The 15205-nt window shown below is 42.4% G+C and overlaps 1 protein-coding gene across 13 annotated transcripts in view; it reads right to left on the bottom strand.

Annotated features, from left to right (window-relative positions):
- Nucleotides 1–15205, bottom strand: part of RALGAPA1 (Ral GTPase activating protein catalytic subunit alpha 1) — a 287874-nt gene that overhangs the window by 241809 nt on the left and 30860 nt on the right. For all 13 annotated transcript variants that reach the window (XM_053285328.1, XM_053285342.1, XM_053285334.1 and 10 more), the window contains exons 2-3: nucleotides 11036–11146; nucleotides 3358–3407 (exon numbers count right to left, since the gene is read on the bottom strand). In XM_053285328.1, the coding sequence (XP_053141303.1) occupies nucleotides 3358–3407; nucleotides 11036–11146 (161 nt within the window). The remainder of the gene's footprint in view (nucleotides 1–3357; nucleotides 3408–11035; nucleotides 11147–15205) is intronic.

Genomic DNA, 15205 nt, shown 5'->3' with positions numbered 1-15205 from the left:
ATGACCCCAAGATCCCTCTCCTGGTCAGTCACCAACAGCGCAGATCCCATCAGCGTATACTTGAAGTTGGGGTTCTTCATCCCAATGTGCATCACATTACACTTGCCAACACTGAAGCGCATTTGCCACTCACCCAGTTTGGAGAGATCCTTTCGGAGCACCTCACAATCTGTTGAGGATTTCACTACCCTAAATAGTTTAGTGTCATCTGCAAATTTGGACACTTCGCTGGTCACCCCAACTTCTAGATAGTTTATGAACAAGTTAACGAGCACTGGTCCCAGTAACGATCCCTGGGGGACCCCACTTCCTACCTACATCCATTGTGAAAACTGTCCATTTATTCTTACTCTCTGTTTCCTGTCCTTGAACCAGTTATCAATCCACACATGAACATGTCCACTTATGACTGCTAAGTTTGCTCAAGAGCTTTTGGTGGGGAACTTTATCAAGAGCTTTTTGGAAGTCCAAGTATACTATGTCAACCGGATCATCTTTATCCACATGCCAGTTGATACTCTCAAAGAACTCCAAAAGGTTATTGAGGCAAGACTTTGCCTTGCAGAAGCCATGCTGGTTCTCTTTCAACAAGGCCTGTTCTTCTGTATGTGTAACAATTTTGTCCTTAAGTATGCTTTCTATCAATTTACCCAGGACCGAATTTAAACTGACCGGCCTGTAATTTCCTGGATCCCCACTGGATCCCTTCCTGAAAATTGGAGTCACATTGGCTAATTTCCAGTCGTCTGGTACAAAGCCTGATTGTAGGGACAAGTTATATATTGTTGCTATGAGATCGGCAATTTCACATTTGAGTTCCTTCAGAACTCTTGGGTGGATGCCATCTGGCCCTGGCGATCTGTTAATTTTTAGCTTTTCAAGACAGTTTAGAACTTCTTCCCTTGTCACCTCAAATTCACCTAGTTCTCAGCTGTTAAACCTGAAAAACTCAGTTCTGGAGAGGGTATATGGTCAGTATCCTCCACTGTGAAGACAGATGCAAAGAACTCATTCAGCTTCTCTGCAATTTCCTTATCCTCCTTAATAATCCCTTTCACACCATCATCTAAGGGTCCAACTGCCTCCCTGGCAGGTTTTCTACTTCTGATATATTAAAATAATTTTTGTTATTCCCTTTGACACTTCTAGCTATATGCTCCTCACACTCTCCTTGCATCCCTTATTGTATCCTTGCATTTCTTTTGCCAGAGTTTATGTTCCTTCCTGTTCTTTTCATTTGTGCAGGACTTCCATTTTCTGAAGGAAGTCTTCTTCTCTTTTATAGCTTCCCTGACTCTACTTGTTAGCCACACTGGCATCCTCCTGGACTTCGTGCTACCTTTTCTCCTTCTTGGTATACATTCCAACTGTGCTTCTAGTACTGTGGTTTTAAATAAGTTCCATGCTTTCTGGAGTGATTTGACCCTCCTGACTTTCCTTTTCAACTTCCTTCTTACCAGTCCCCTCATTTTTGAGAAGTTTCCTCTTCTGAAGTCCAACGTATCTGTTTTGGACTTCCTTGACAATTCTCCACTCATATATATGCTGAACTGGATCACACTATGGTCACTGCTACCCAATGGTTCTGCAACTCTGACATTATGCGATTATGGGTCAGTGATTCTTTTCTGGCCGTCTTTGGAATATGTGGCAAAATATGTTGTCCTATACTGGGAGGGACTGTGCGTGCCTCTGTTCTGCAGTGTTTTTCAAGGCAGGGTTGCAAAATGTGTGTAGTGCACTCTGTTTCACCTATAGAAAACAGTGGGTAACTCAAGTCATCGCATTGTTCCCCATAGATAGGTCATAGGAACATAGGAGGCTGCCATATACTGAGTCAGACCATTGGTGTATCTAGCTCAGTATTGTCTACACAGACTGGCAGCAGCTTCTCCAAGCTTGCAGGCAGGAATCTTTCTCAGCCCTATCTTGGAGAAGCCAGGGAGGGAACTTGGAACCTAGATGCTCTTCTCAGAGCAGCTCCATCCCCTGAGGGGAATATCTTACAGAGCTCACACATCAATGCCCATTCATGTGCAGCCAGAGTGAACCCTACTTAGCTAAGGGGACAAGTCATGCTTGCTACCACAAGACCAGCTCTCCTCTCCGGTCCTCCTCTGGTCCTAGGGACAAGTGGGTTTGGTGCTACAGCGTGACGGGTGCTTCCTACCACCCATCAACAAAAGAAATGGACAAGTGGGCAATTTATAAATCTAACCCCCCCCCCAATAGGATTCTATGTGTTTTGGGGAGGTGGTTTGTTTTTTTAAAAAAATCACCCACTTACCCATATCTTTCATGGGTTAGGTGATATGTAGCACTAATCATGCCCTACCACCCAACCCAGTTTAGTATCCCTAGGACCTACCCATGGTGAACAATGGGGCAATTCAAGTTCTCCATTGTTTCCTATGGACAGACTGTGATTACTTATTTATTTATGGATTTCAGATTCAATTTGTTGAACAGACTGGCAACAGCCGGCCAGCTTGATGAATTGATTCAATCTTTTGCGATTTGATGTCAAATTGAATAGCAAAAAATGATTTGTGCATACCTCTACTGCTCACTAAGATATGATTGATATGCAACAGAATACTCCAGTTTATCCTGGACCTGGAGATAATTTAATTTAATTTAAATTATTATTAAAAAATTTATACCCCCCTTCCAAAAGGCTCAGGGCGGTTCGCACCTGATTCTATTATTCACTCAATATTCTTTAGCAGAATTATAAGAGTTATACGTTTTAGAATTATAAGTTATAGAACTTATAGAATTGGCAAAGATGCCAATTAAAATGTTTACCTGAAGTTTATACAAAAAATGCTTTATTTATTTAGTGCATTTATATACCACCCTATACAAGAAATTCCTGGGCGGTAACACTGCACCTATGCAGATCGAGCTGCAAGCACTGGAAGAAATTTAGAACATGTTTTTCAATGGTTTATCCTTGTCATTAGGAATTAAAAAGTTAGACCCCAATCATTACCACAATGCAGAGAAACGTATTACTAAAGCCCAGTAGGTTTTTTTATTTTGCCCACCACCACCTCTCTAGCAGCCTGTCCTTCATTCTGCATGGCAGATGACCTCAAATTTGGAGGGAATTTGACAAATATTAGTTTAAAATGTGATGTCCAAATGTGATGTGACCAAAATAATAATATAAAACTATTCTTTATCACCACGTACAATGTGCTAAGAATGCAGAATCATTAGATAGTAACCCTTAATTCTGAGAAACTAGACATTTCTCACAAGTTTATGCAATAAGAATGTGCACAGAGTGATCAGAATAAAATATTTTTACTAAATACGTGAATCAGTAATTGTATATTACAGGACTCTTACCTCAAAAATAAAAAGTATAGCATCTAGTTCTTCCCTCTGAGACTTATGACCTAAATTGAAAAAAATGATATTTTTCAGCAACTAGTGATTAGACGGTAAAACATGTAGTATGCATGCAAAGTAACTGTACTCTCTCTGTGTGTGTGTGTGTGTGTGTGTGTGTGTGTGTGTGTGTGTGTATAGTATGTATGTATACATATACATATTTTCCCTATGTTCCAAAATATTATCGTGTACTCTTGAATGATGCATCTGTGATCTGCAGCTTCTTTTTGTAAAGAACTTTCTACTTTATTTGAGCATGTCAGTTTGAGACAGCACGAAGACTGATTATGAGAATATGTTCACCACTAACCCCGATTCACCCTCCTTAACTGTTGTTGACTTTTTGCAACACCAATCTGGGTGGCCTGGCAATCCTCCTCGAGACTATTCACTATGAAAAAATTCACACTGTGACTATAAAAACGTCAATCTGGTTGTGGGGTGGGTGGCAGGGAGCGAGGAGAATATTTGCAATTTAGTCCTGGCATAGTCACTGAAATACAAATGACAAAAAACAGCCTCACATGAAATTAACGTGCAGTGATTTATATTTCATGTTGGCATTCACAACACTTGAGAAGAATTCAAAAAAAGATGCTGAAAGTCTGTAGGTAGACAAGAGCTGCTGATAAAGAAATACTCAGAAATCCCTAGTGGGAGAGATCTTTACATTTAAGGTAGCAGAATCAAAACCAGTGGGACTAAATCACAGCTACAGATAAAAGCAAGATCACTGAAAAACAACCAGAGATATAGGGTGGAAATTTTTTTTAAAAAATTCCCCACACTTAATTTTTTTATGGAAAATTTTCCATTTCTAAAATTTCTACTTGGCAAATTTCTGAGATATGAGAATATGGTGGAGGTGTTTTTTGTTTACTGTATAAACAGGTCAAATAACGTGCCAAATCAGATCACAATCTATTTAGGACATCAGGAACACTTTTGTTTGTTTGTTTGTTTGTTTTTGGAGAAAAACATTGGTCTCACTGTGAAGGGTTCTTTTTCATAGGTGGACGGAGGTCATCAGCTCAGTATGGGTTATCAGCTTCTACTTGTTCCTCAGACAGGATTGAGTTGAATTTTTTAGGCAGGCTAGTTTCTGGTAGTTAGGCACCAGAATCCACAGTTCTGGGAATGCTGTGCAGTGAGAACAAGTGGAAAAGGACAACACTGAAAGCATATTAACAGAAAATTTGACAGAAAATATTAACAAAGTAGGAAAAGTCAGTAAGTACTCTGTACCCTGGAAGTTAAACCCTCCACCCTAAATTGGCAGCCCAGAATAAAGAGAAGAGCATCCATGAGAGGGCCTGATGACCTCTGTCCACCTATGAAAAAATTTTTTCACGGTAAGACCAGTGTTCCTTTTTCCGTGGTGGACAGAGCTCATCAGTTCAGTATGGGACTTGCCCCAGTTAGCAGGGATCAGGGAGAGAAGCAGATGATTCATACTAACTGTTGAAGGACTGTACGTCTGAGGGCTGCTTGAGTAGCATGGAAGGAGGAAATCCTGTAATGTTTCATGAAAGGAGTGGTGGAAACCCAGGTGGATGCCTTGCAGATTTCTGTGAGCAGGGCATTGGCCAAGAAAGCAGCAGAGGTGGAAGCACTACAAGTGGAATGGGAAGTGATGTCCTTGGGAATAGGAAGCTGAAGAGACTCATAAGCTAAAGAAATTGCTGCCTGAATCCAATGTAAGGGTTACTTTAGACACCCTGAAGCCCAGCAAGGCCAGAAGAAAGGATATGAACAGGGAATCTGACTGGTGAAACAGTTTTGTACACTTCACATATATCCGGAATGCTATGCGTACATGTAGGAATGTCACAGTTTCTCCTTCGGGTGTGAGGGAGATGGACAGAAGAAAGAGAGAACCACATCTTGTGACCTATTATTATTATCTCTTGTTTACACAGTCAGACAGGTGTTATTGACTGGTTTGTTTTATCCAGACATCGAGTCCTTCCCAAGGACCTGGGATGGCTGAATTTTATTGTCAATGTTGTTGCTGTTGTTATAGATATCGTCGCAGAATATAGGCTGTTCCCAGTAAAGCAGCTTTTTGTAATTGGCTGATGGTGATTTCTGTGGCCCCTATGGTGTTGAGGTGCTCTTCAAGGTCTTTTGGGACTGCACCCAGGGCGCCAATTACCACTGGGATTATTTTGTTCTTCTTCTGCCACAGCCTTTCCATTTCAATTTGTAGATCTTTGTATTTGGTGATTTTTTCTGTTTCTTTTTCTTCTATTCTGATATCCCCTGGTATTGCTATGTCGATTATTTTGACTTGTTTTTCTTTCTTCTCGACAACAGTTATATCTGGTGTATTGTGTGGCAGATGTTTGTCTGTTTGTAGTCGGAAGTCCCATAATATTTTTACATCTTCATTTTCTTCAACTTTTTCAATTTGACGGTCCCACCAATTTTTGGCTACAGGTAGCTTGTATTTTTTGCAGATGTTCCAGTGTATCATCCCTGCTACCTTGTCATGCCTTTGTTTGTAGTCAGTCTGTGCGATCTTTTTACAACAGCTGATTAGGTGGTCCACTGTTTCATCTGCTTCTTTACAAAGGCGGCACTTGCTGTTTATTGTGGATTTTTCTACTTTAGCTCTTATTGCATTTGTTCTTAGTGCCTGTTCTTGTGCAGCCAGTATTAAACCCTCTGTTTCTTTCTTCAAGTTGCCATTCTTAAGCCATTGCCAGGTCTTGGTGATGTCTGATTTTCCACTTATATTGTGCAAACATGGACCATGCAGGGGCTTATTTTTCCATGTTTCTGCTCGGTTCTTGACTTGTTCTTTCTTGTAGGCCTGCTTTGTTTCATTGGTGTTGAACAGTTTCACGTTATTGACCATTTGAAGTGCATCTTCTTCACTGTCCTTGATATATTTTTCAAGGCCTCTTTTCTCCTCCTCTATTGTTTGATGGACTTGCAGCATTCCTCTTCCGCCTGAGCTGCGAGGGAGGTATAGCCTATCAACATCACTGCGTGGGTGCAGAGCATGATTGATGGTCATTATTTTCCTGGTCTTACACAGAGAAATAATAAATAAAATGGATCCCTGTCCCCAAAGGTCTCACAATCTAAAAAGAAACATCAGATAGACCCCAGCAACAGTAACTGGAGATACTGTGCTGGGGGTGGATAGGGCCAGTTACTCTTCTCCTGCTAAATAAAGAGAATCACCACATTAAAAGGTGCCTCTTTGCCAAGTTAGCAGGAGTTGAAAGGAGGAGTTGACTATGAAAGGAGGAGTTGACTTTATGTTAAAGCTGGATCCTACCTTCATGCCTAATCATGCCATGATGGAAGTGCACAATTCTTTTTTGACTGAGAGGGCCCCTAATTCTGAAACTCTTTGTGCTGAGGTGACTGCAACCAGGAACAGCACTTTGAAAGATAGAATGTTTTAGAGGAACAGACTTAAGAGGTTTAAATGGAGCGTTGGTCAAAGCATTGAGGATATTAAGGCCTCAAGACAGAAAATGATGGATAGGAGGAGGGGTAAGATTGGAAGCCCCCAAGGAACCTTCGTATGTGTAAATGAAGGGCTGCCAAGCCGAGGGAGGCCAGTTCTAAGACAGAGGGTAAAGCTGAAGTTTGAAGTTTCAATGTACTGGGACAAAGCTTCAGATCTAGGCCAGATTGTAAAAATGCCAAAACTTCTGGTACTCCTGCAGACAATGGAGAGAACTGTTTCCGACGTGCCCAGCTAGAGAAGGCTGTCCATGTAGATTGATAGATCCTGATGGTGTGCTATCTTTGCAATGCTAGAATGCTATCCTGGACAGCCAAATCATATCCCACCTGAGCTAGGGCCCAGCGGTCAACGGCACACACACAGTTGGAGCACATAGTTAGGTCCAGATAGAGAGGAGAACCTTGTGATAGAAGATCATGGCAGTGAGAAAGGGGTCATGAAGGCCAGACAGATAATGCCATCCAGGCCTCTGAAGCCAGTGAAGGGCAATGAGAATAAGGTCTGCCGTCTCTAGGAGAACCTTCTGAAGTACCCTCCAAATGATGGCTAGTGGAGGGTATGCGTCCATGAGTCCAGGCGGCCACGGGGCCATGAGGGTGTCCATGTCCTTGGCATGCAAACAGTGGAACCTGGTGAAGAACCTTTGGAGCTGGCGATTCCATGGTGTTGCAAAGAGATCTATTTTGGGCACACCAAGTACCTCTGTCACCTGGAGAAAGACATCTGGGTGAATGGACCAATCTGCTGGATTGATAGTCTGGGGACTGAGCCAATCTGCTTGAAGATTGGCTTTACCACTTAAGAATTCTGCCATGAGGGACTGAATGTGGTGTTCTGCACATATGAAGAGTCAGTTTGATTCTGTCATGAGGGACTTAGACTTCGTACCACCTTGATTGTCTACATACGATTTGGACGTGATGCTGTCCATCCAGATCAGGACATGACGGTCATGGATGAGTGGGAGATAGTGTCTGAGCGCAAGTTTAACCTCAGTTCTAGCCAACTGATGTGTGGCATAGTTCGCTGGAGTTCCAAGTGCCTTGAGCATACTGAGCTTGGCAATGAGCTCCCCAGATGGAGAGACCTGCATTTGTGGTGATGATAATCCTTTCGGGAGCAGTCAGAGGATCATTGACCCCAGGACCTGAGCAAGGAGCATAAGGTCTACAGATGTTTGATGGAGGAGGGGAGAGAATAGAAGTTGGTTCTTCTCCCTGTGTTTGAGAGGTAGGGACACTATCCTGGACTGTTTCAAACAAGGCCCTCAGCTGTTGAAGTGACTGGGAGGACAAAACATGACTCTTCTGAAGGTTGAGGGCAAACCCGTGGTCCTGGAGTACCTGGACAGTCTGGTGCACATCCCTGCATGCTTGTGACAGTGACTCAATAAGGATATCTTCCAGATATAGGTGGACGTGAATGCTTTGGAGGCATATGTGCACAATGAGCGCTACCATGAGCTTCGTATAGACCCGTGGAACTGATGAAAGGATGAATGGCATTGCTCTGTATTCCAAGTGTAGATTGTTGTAGGCAAACTGGAGGAATTTGTGTTATTGTTCATGAATCAGGATGTGAAGATAGGGTTGGATGCAAGGAATTCCTAGGCCCGACTGCCTCTATGATGGACTTGAGGAACTCCATGTGGAAGGCCTTCTTCTTTATGAATCGTTTGAGGCATTCAAGATCAAGCATCGCTCTCCAGGAACTGTCCGGCATGGGGACCAAAAATAATATGGAACAGACACTTTGACATAACTCAGTTGATGGTACTGGCCCTATTGCCTTGATCTGTATCAGATGAAGAATAGCTTGATTCATAGACGTTTCATCAGGTCCTTGGATTAAGGGGTGGAAGCGAAATGGTCAGGGGGCATAGAGTCGAACTCCAGAGCATAGCCAATTACCATAGTGCCCAACACTCAGTGGTCAGAAGTAGTGGCACACCTGCCATCATTGTTTGTGTTTCTGATGAGTGAGAGCAGCAAGGTATTTCTGGTGCTGCTGTGGCCTGGAGATTCCCGTGTAGCTACTGGGGGCGTGAGCCAGTCTTGCAGGTAGCTGGATGGTGGTCTCTGAAAAAGAGACCTTCAGATCTGGGAAAATATTAGTAGATCTGAACGGTCTGCAAGAGTTCCTGCACCCAAAGGGCACAGTCTTCTTTTTGTCCCTTGTTTCTATCAGGACTGGTTCCAGGGATTCCCCAAAAACCGTTGACCCTCTGAAAAGAGTAGCAGCTAGATTTAGCTTAGACTTGGAATCAACATTCCAATGCTTCAACCAGAGACATCTGCATACAACCACTCCAGAAACCATGGCCCTAGACACGTGTTCTATGTATTCTAAGCTAGAATTGGCCATGAGCTGCTTGCCTTTGCCAATTTGTTGATGCTCTGGCGTGATTTCATGTTTTACGGAGGCAGGTACATAGCAAGCTGCCAGCGGCCTAGGGAGAAAGTTCCAGGTGGGGGGGGGAGTGCACCCAACCACCCAAGCCACACACCCTCCATCTGCGAGGGCCCCCCTTGATGTTGGGCAGATTTACTCACCCTGCCACTGCCCTCCACACCAGCTGCTGCCCTGCCACTCATACTGCCCATAATCTTCACCATCGGGGGGAGCAAGCCACCCCGCTGTGGTGGCGGCAGGCAGACGGGCTTCTCCCCCCACACTCCCAGCTGGCGCGTAGCTTCTCTCAGGCTTGCATTCCTGCATACTCCAAGTATGGGTAGCTTCACATGTCATGAAACCGCCCCCTGCGACCACAGGGGGTGGCCTGCTCCTGATGGTGAAGATTATGGGTAGGATGAGCAATGGGGCTGCAGCGGGACAGCAGAAGGCACTGGCGGGGCCCCTTGTGGGCCCTCTAACCAGTCCAGGCCCATGGGCAGTCGTACCCCCTTTTCCAATGGATGCTATGCCTATGTCCGGAGGTATGCCGGAACATTGGAAGCTGCTATATACTGAGTCAGACCATTGATCCACCTAGCTCAGTATTGTCTACACAGACTGGCAGCAGCTTTTTCAAGGCTGAAGGCAGCCATCTCTCTCAGCCCTATTTTGGAGATCCCAGGGAAGGAACTTAGAACCTTTTGCATGCAGGTGCTTTTCCCAGAGCAGCTCAATTCCCTAAAGGAATATCTTACAGTGCTCACACATGTAGTCTCCCATTCATATGCAACCAGGATTGACCCTGCTTAGCAAAAGGGACAAGTCATCCTTGCTACCACTAGACCAGCTCTTTCGCCCACAAGATAGACACGTGAGTGAAAATGGAGTTGGTTGCTGCTACCTTAATAACTGTCACTGAAGCTTCGTGTGGCTTCCAAAATAGGGAATCACACTTATCCTATAGGGTTTTGAGTTATTAATCACCCTCCTTATTCATCAGTGCCCCTGAGATCAGCTGGACCATGGAGTCCATAACATCCTGAGGAAGTGTGTTTCTCTTTTTTGGGAATGATGTAGCCAGCCTGACAGAGACTGGAGAATTCCATTCAGCTAACAAAGTGTTTCTGAATAGTGTTGAGAAGGGCATGGTGGCTGCGGGGGACGTTACAGATGGAATAACGTTCTGGTCTAATCTCTGCTTAGTGTCAGGAGGAGAATAATCATTAATGGCTCTTTTAGCCTTGACCAAAAGGGTTTCAAGATCAGTGGTAGAGAACAGGACCAGAACTTAAGATTCTTGTGTCACCTAGCTAATACTGAAAACAAGCCCGCCTAAAAGGTTTAACTCAGTCCTGTCAGAGGAGCAAGTAGAGGATGATAACCCGTACTGAGCAAATAACCTCCATCCACCATGGGCAAAAAAATAATGTAAGACTTATTTTTTGGTCTTGCCTTCCAGGGTTTTAAAATTATTTCTAAATTGTTTTAACCAGCATATAATGTTTATAGTTTTTATTGTCTGCTGGTTTTGATTATTGTTGGGAAGTGCCCAGAGCTGACAGATGGAGTGATAAGAGAAATAACACAAGCAAACAAATAAATAACTTTTATGCAAATGAGGGGGCAGTTTGCATCAGAAATTTTTCCAGACTACCCACATCTCTGAGAACTAGAAAGTCATTCTAAAAAGAAGGGGAAATGCAAGAAGTAAAACTGTAAATCAAAGGAATATATTTAATTTTTACATCTTACCTTTCTGTTTGAGACCTATTTCAATAGTCACAAAATTTTCAAAGAACACATAATATATATGTGAAAAATGTAGGTCAAAAAATTGCTTAAGATCTATAGACTCTGCATTCTCTGCAAAATAAAATGGAAGATATGAAAATTACTACAGAACACAAAAATGCAATTTAACATTTCAGGTAACCATTTCTATTAGCATGAAGGGGGCTCTTAAATTAAATTAATACTCTATCAATTCTACCTAGTATGATTTCTACTTTGTATATTAAGTCTTATTTATACTACATTGGGTAAATAAATAAGGGTATAATCTATATTTAACTTCTATTTTGAAGGGGCTCAGCCTAAATTCAGAGTCACCTTGTATTTGGGTAAATATGGTAATGTTTAATCCTCTCAGACCCCCCACCACCCTCATTAACAGGAACAATTTAAAGCACCACCAACAGCAATCTGCATCAAAGCTATAGGTGTGGGATAGAAAGGTTTCCATTTCTAAAAATTCATTGGCCAGCTTCCTGACTAGCATTGTGCATGTGTAGCAAGCTGCAGACTACCACTGTGATGATGCTTGAGCAGGGGAAGGGGCAATTTTAGCTGATCTCTTATTCCCTCTCAATCCCACTGTGCATCACCAAAATACATTCTTGAGTACTGCATGACCCTCAGGGACATATGATAGTGATGCAATGGGGCTCAGGGGAAATGTGAACTTGGGGAAAACAATTGCCCCTTCCCTGCTCAAGCATCAGCACAACAGTGTCTAGAATTTTCATTGCTCATGCAAACCTCCAAAGGGAGGATGTCTTTTACCAGGAAGTATTCATGAATGCATGCATGCACATGCACGCACACACCCCTCTACCTCATTTTGGCTCAGCTTGATTTTTAATGTAATATAACCATTTTTAAAGAAATTAAGTTTTCTGGTCTGCTTTTGTACATTTCTTAAAAACACCTATTTGTATTCATCCTAACATACATATGTAGATTAATTTAAACTACATTTGAAATGAATGCAATATAAGACAAGTAAGACTAAATATCCTATATGCATTTCTTCACAAGAACATAGACACCTGTAATAACCATCAACCCTTTTTCAATCAGCCATGCTCACATGAACTATACTCAGTTTAGGAATGGTCACAATGTCAATGCGTCTTATAAAAATGAAATGCAGGAAAACACATTTAGGCCACAAATCAATTGCAAGAGGCTGAAATTACATGAGACCAGATGTTGGGGGTGGACATTTTTACTTGGAAAGTTTTCCAAAATAGCAAAAAGAAAAATCCATAAAGGTGTCACATACTTTATTTTTCCCATGGAGAATTTTCCATTTCTAAAAGTTATTTGCTGACATCCAAACTAGTACTGTGCATGTATAGCGATGTGAGTTCCAGACTATCACTGTGCTGTCACATGAGCAGGGGAATTGATGACTTATGCTGATTTCCCTTCCCTCTAAAGATCACTGTGCATCACCAAAATACATCCCAGGAGGTCACATGACCCTTGGATATATAGTTTGCTGGTGCACGGTGGTTTTCAGAGGGAAGGAGAGATCAGCAGAATTTGCCCCTTCCCCTGCTCAAGCGACAGCACAGGAGTAGTCTGGAACTCAACTGCTGAACGCATGCAATACTTGGATGTGAGTCATTGTTTCATGAAATTCATACTGAACAATAAATTGATGTAAATGTAATATTAAGCAAGTTTGGCAATTTCAAAGTTGTGACTAATGTCTTTCAGGAAGTGTGTGACAGATTACATATATGTTTTATTGAATTATTGAATATTCAAATAGAAATAATGTCCATATAAAGATTTGAATAGATTTCAGTACAACATTTAAACCACACGTTTCCCGCAAAATATTTCCCAGTTCAGAAAATTCCTGAAAACCCACATCTCTGCATGAGATAGTAAAAGACCTATTTGGTTAAATCCAGAGTCTTGAATGAGCAGGAGGATCTAATTTTTTAAGGGGGCATGGTTAAGCCCCCTCCACCAAGGTTTATCTCAATATAAGTCTGCCCTTCCAAGTGATTGTCTCTTCAGCCCATCTCAAATATCACAAGTGAGGAGAGGCTATGGGGCAGTAAACGGCAGGCGTGGAAATGGCTTAACTCACCATATCCATGTGCCATTACTCTAGAAATGAACCACCCCCATTAAATAACTGGGCAGATCTGTATTTTTAAAAAGAGGTCTTCTACCATTATATATAGGCCATGATTCAAACTAACAAAATAGGTTTATCACGATGAACTCCCATGGCATTTAGAGTCTAAGCTACTGAACAAACTGAGAGGGGGTGGGGCACCAAGAAAAACAAAACTTGGGCATTGCAGAGCCTGTGGAGAATCATAAATATTTAGAGACGGAAGAGATCTCAAGTTGTATCTTGGCACTAAGGAAGCACATGCACTAGAGGTTATTATGCTCAATGCAGCAGCAAAACATGTGACAAGATGACTGTAATAAACAGATGTAAACAGGGACACTGGTCACTTTCCCCTCCCAAAGTAACATTGGCCCTGGAACATTAATGACTTAAAAAACAACACACAATATCCAATATGTAAATTATGAATAAGCTTCCCTTATTCCAGCTGCTTTTCTGGATACTGGAATGGCTGAATTTGCAAATATTCAGAACAAGAACAATGAAGATATGCCATTTTCTTATTTTCCTTCATAAAGGAAAATTATCTTATTTTCCTTCATATCCTTTCATGCTTCATAAAAGTTAGACAAAATTGAAAGCAATGATGTATTTATTCTTGTACCATCCTTGATCAGTAATAATAAATGCAAAAATATCTTAGTTTTAAGGATAAGTAATATACAACAGATTTCCAGATTAAGGTATTACAAATGTGGGTAATATCGCAATTCTATTAGTACAACTGATTTTCCTCAAAATATTTAGTATTATAGTGGCAAAAACTTTGATGAACTAGAACCCACATTATCAGCTGCACCAATTTATTAGTCAACTGATAGATAAAGTATATACAATGGTCCCAGATGCAAGAAGAACAGTCCTGGGCACAAACCTAGGCAAAGCTGAAACATACATAGGGAAGTACAGTGAACATTCACAACAGCAAAACTAGGAAGTTGATCGTGTTTAACATCTATAGTGGGAGAAAAAAACCCAATTCCTACAAAGCCCTAAAGCAGGCCTGCTCAACTTAGGCCCCCCAGCTGTTTTTGGACTACAATTCCCACAATCCCCAGCCACAGTGGCCAATAGCCAGGGATTATGGGAGTTGTAGGCCAACATCTGCAGGAGGGCCTAAGTTGAGCAGCCCTGCAAAAGAATAGGATCAAACTTGTTGGTTCTGGTTTAGAGTGTTCATGCTGAAATCTCCTCTGATCTCAATGACTGCCCACCCAAACTGTCAAGCACTCCCACCTGTCTTGCCTTACAGCAGGATAGAGGATGAGTGGGGGGAGGAGGAGGGCAAGAGGAGCCACATCTCATCCCTGTTAGCAAGGATGTTAACAACAGGGTTAATAAAACAAAGAAGAAATTTCTAGAGACTGTGACTTGGCAACTCTGGGTATGGTCTGCCATTAATGGCAAATTCCCTCCCAGGGCAAAGAACACCTTCAGGGGAAGAATTTTTGTTGTGATAATGGCACGAGATGAAGCAGCTATCTTTTCCTCCCTACATGCCATTGTCCTAATCACCCCATGGCTATTTTTAAAAGGGAAAGCACACACAGAGCAAAAAACCAGGTTGCTCACCTGTAACTGATGATCTGGTAGAGATCCGTTGATATCCATTAGAATGGGTTCTGCGCCTGCGCGGAAGCCTCTCGGTGTCGAGTTTATACAGCTCCTTTCAGGCGCCTGCACCCCCGCCCCACGTGGCTATTTAAGGCGGGAGGAAGCGCAGGCCGCTCAGTTCCTTGGAGACCGCCGAGGCAGTCGTAGATATGGCCAGTAGTACTTTATAGACCTAATGGTGCACTGCAGAGGGGAGGCTCGGGAGGGTCTAATGGATATCAACGGATCTCTACCAGATCATCAGTTACAGGTGAGCAACCTGTTTATCTGGTATGGGATCCGTTGATATGCATTAGAATGGGTGTCCAGTTAGCTCCGGAAGGAGGAGGGAGCAGTGCCTATTGCAACACCCTTTTAAGAACGCCTCT

The sequence above is a fragment of the Hemicordylus capensis genome, chromosome 1, assembly GCF_027244095.1.
Source record: "Hemicordylus capensis ecotype Gifberg chromosome 1, rHemCap1.1.pri, whole genome shotgun sequence".
NCBI lineage: Eukaryota > Metazoa > Chordata > Lepidosauria > Squamata > Cordylidae > Hemicordylus > Hemicordylus capensis.
This window is presented reverse-complemented; position numbering and strand designations above follow the sequence as displayed.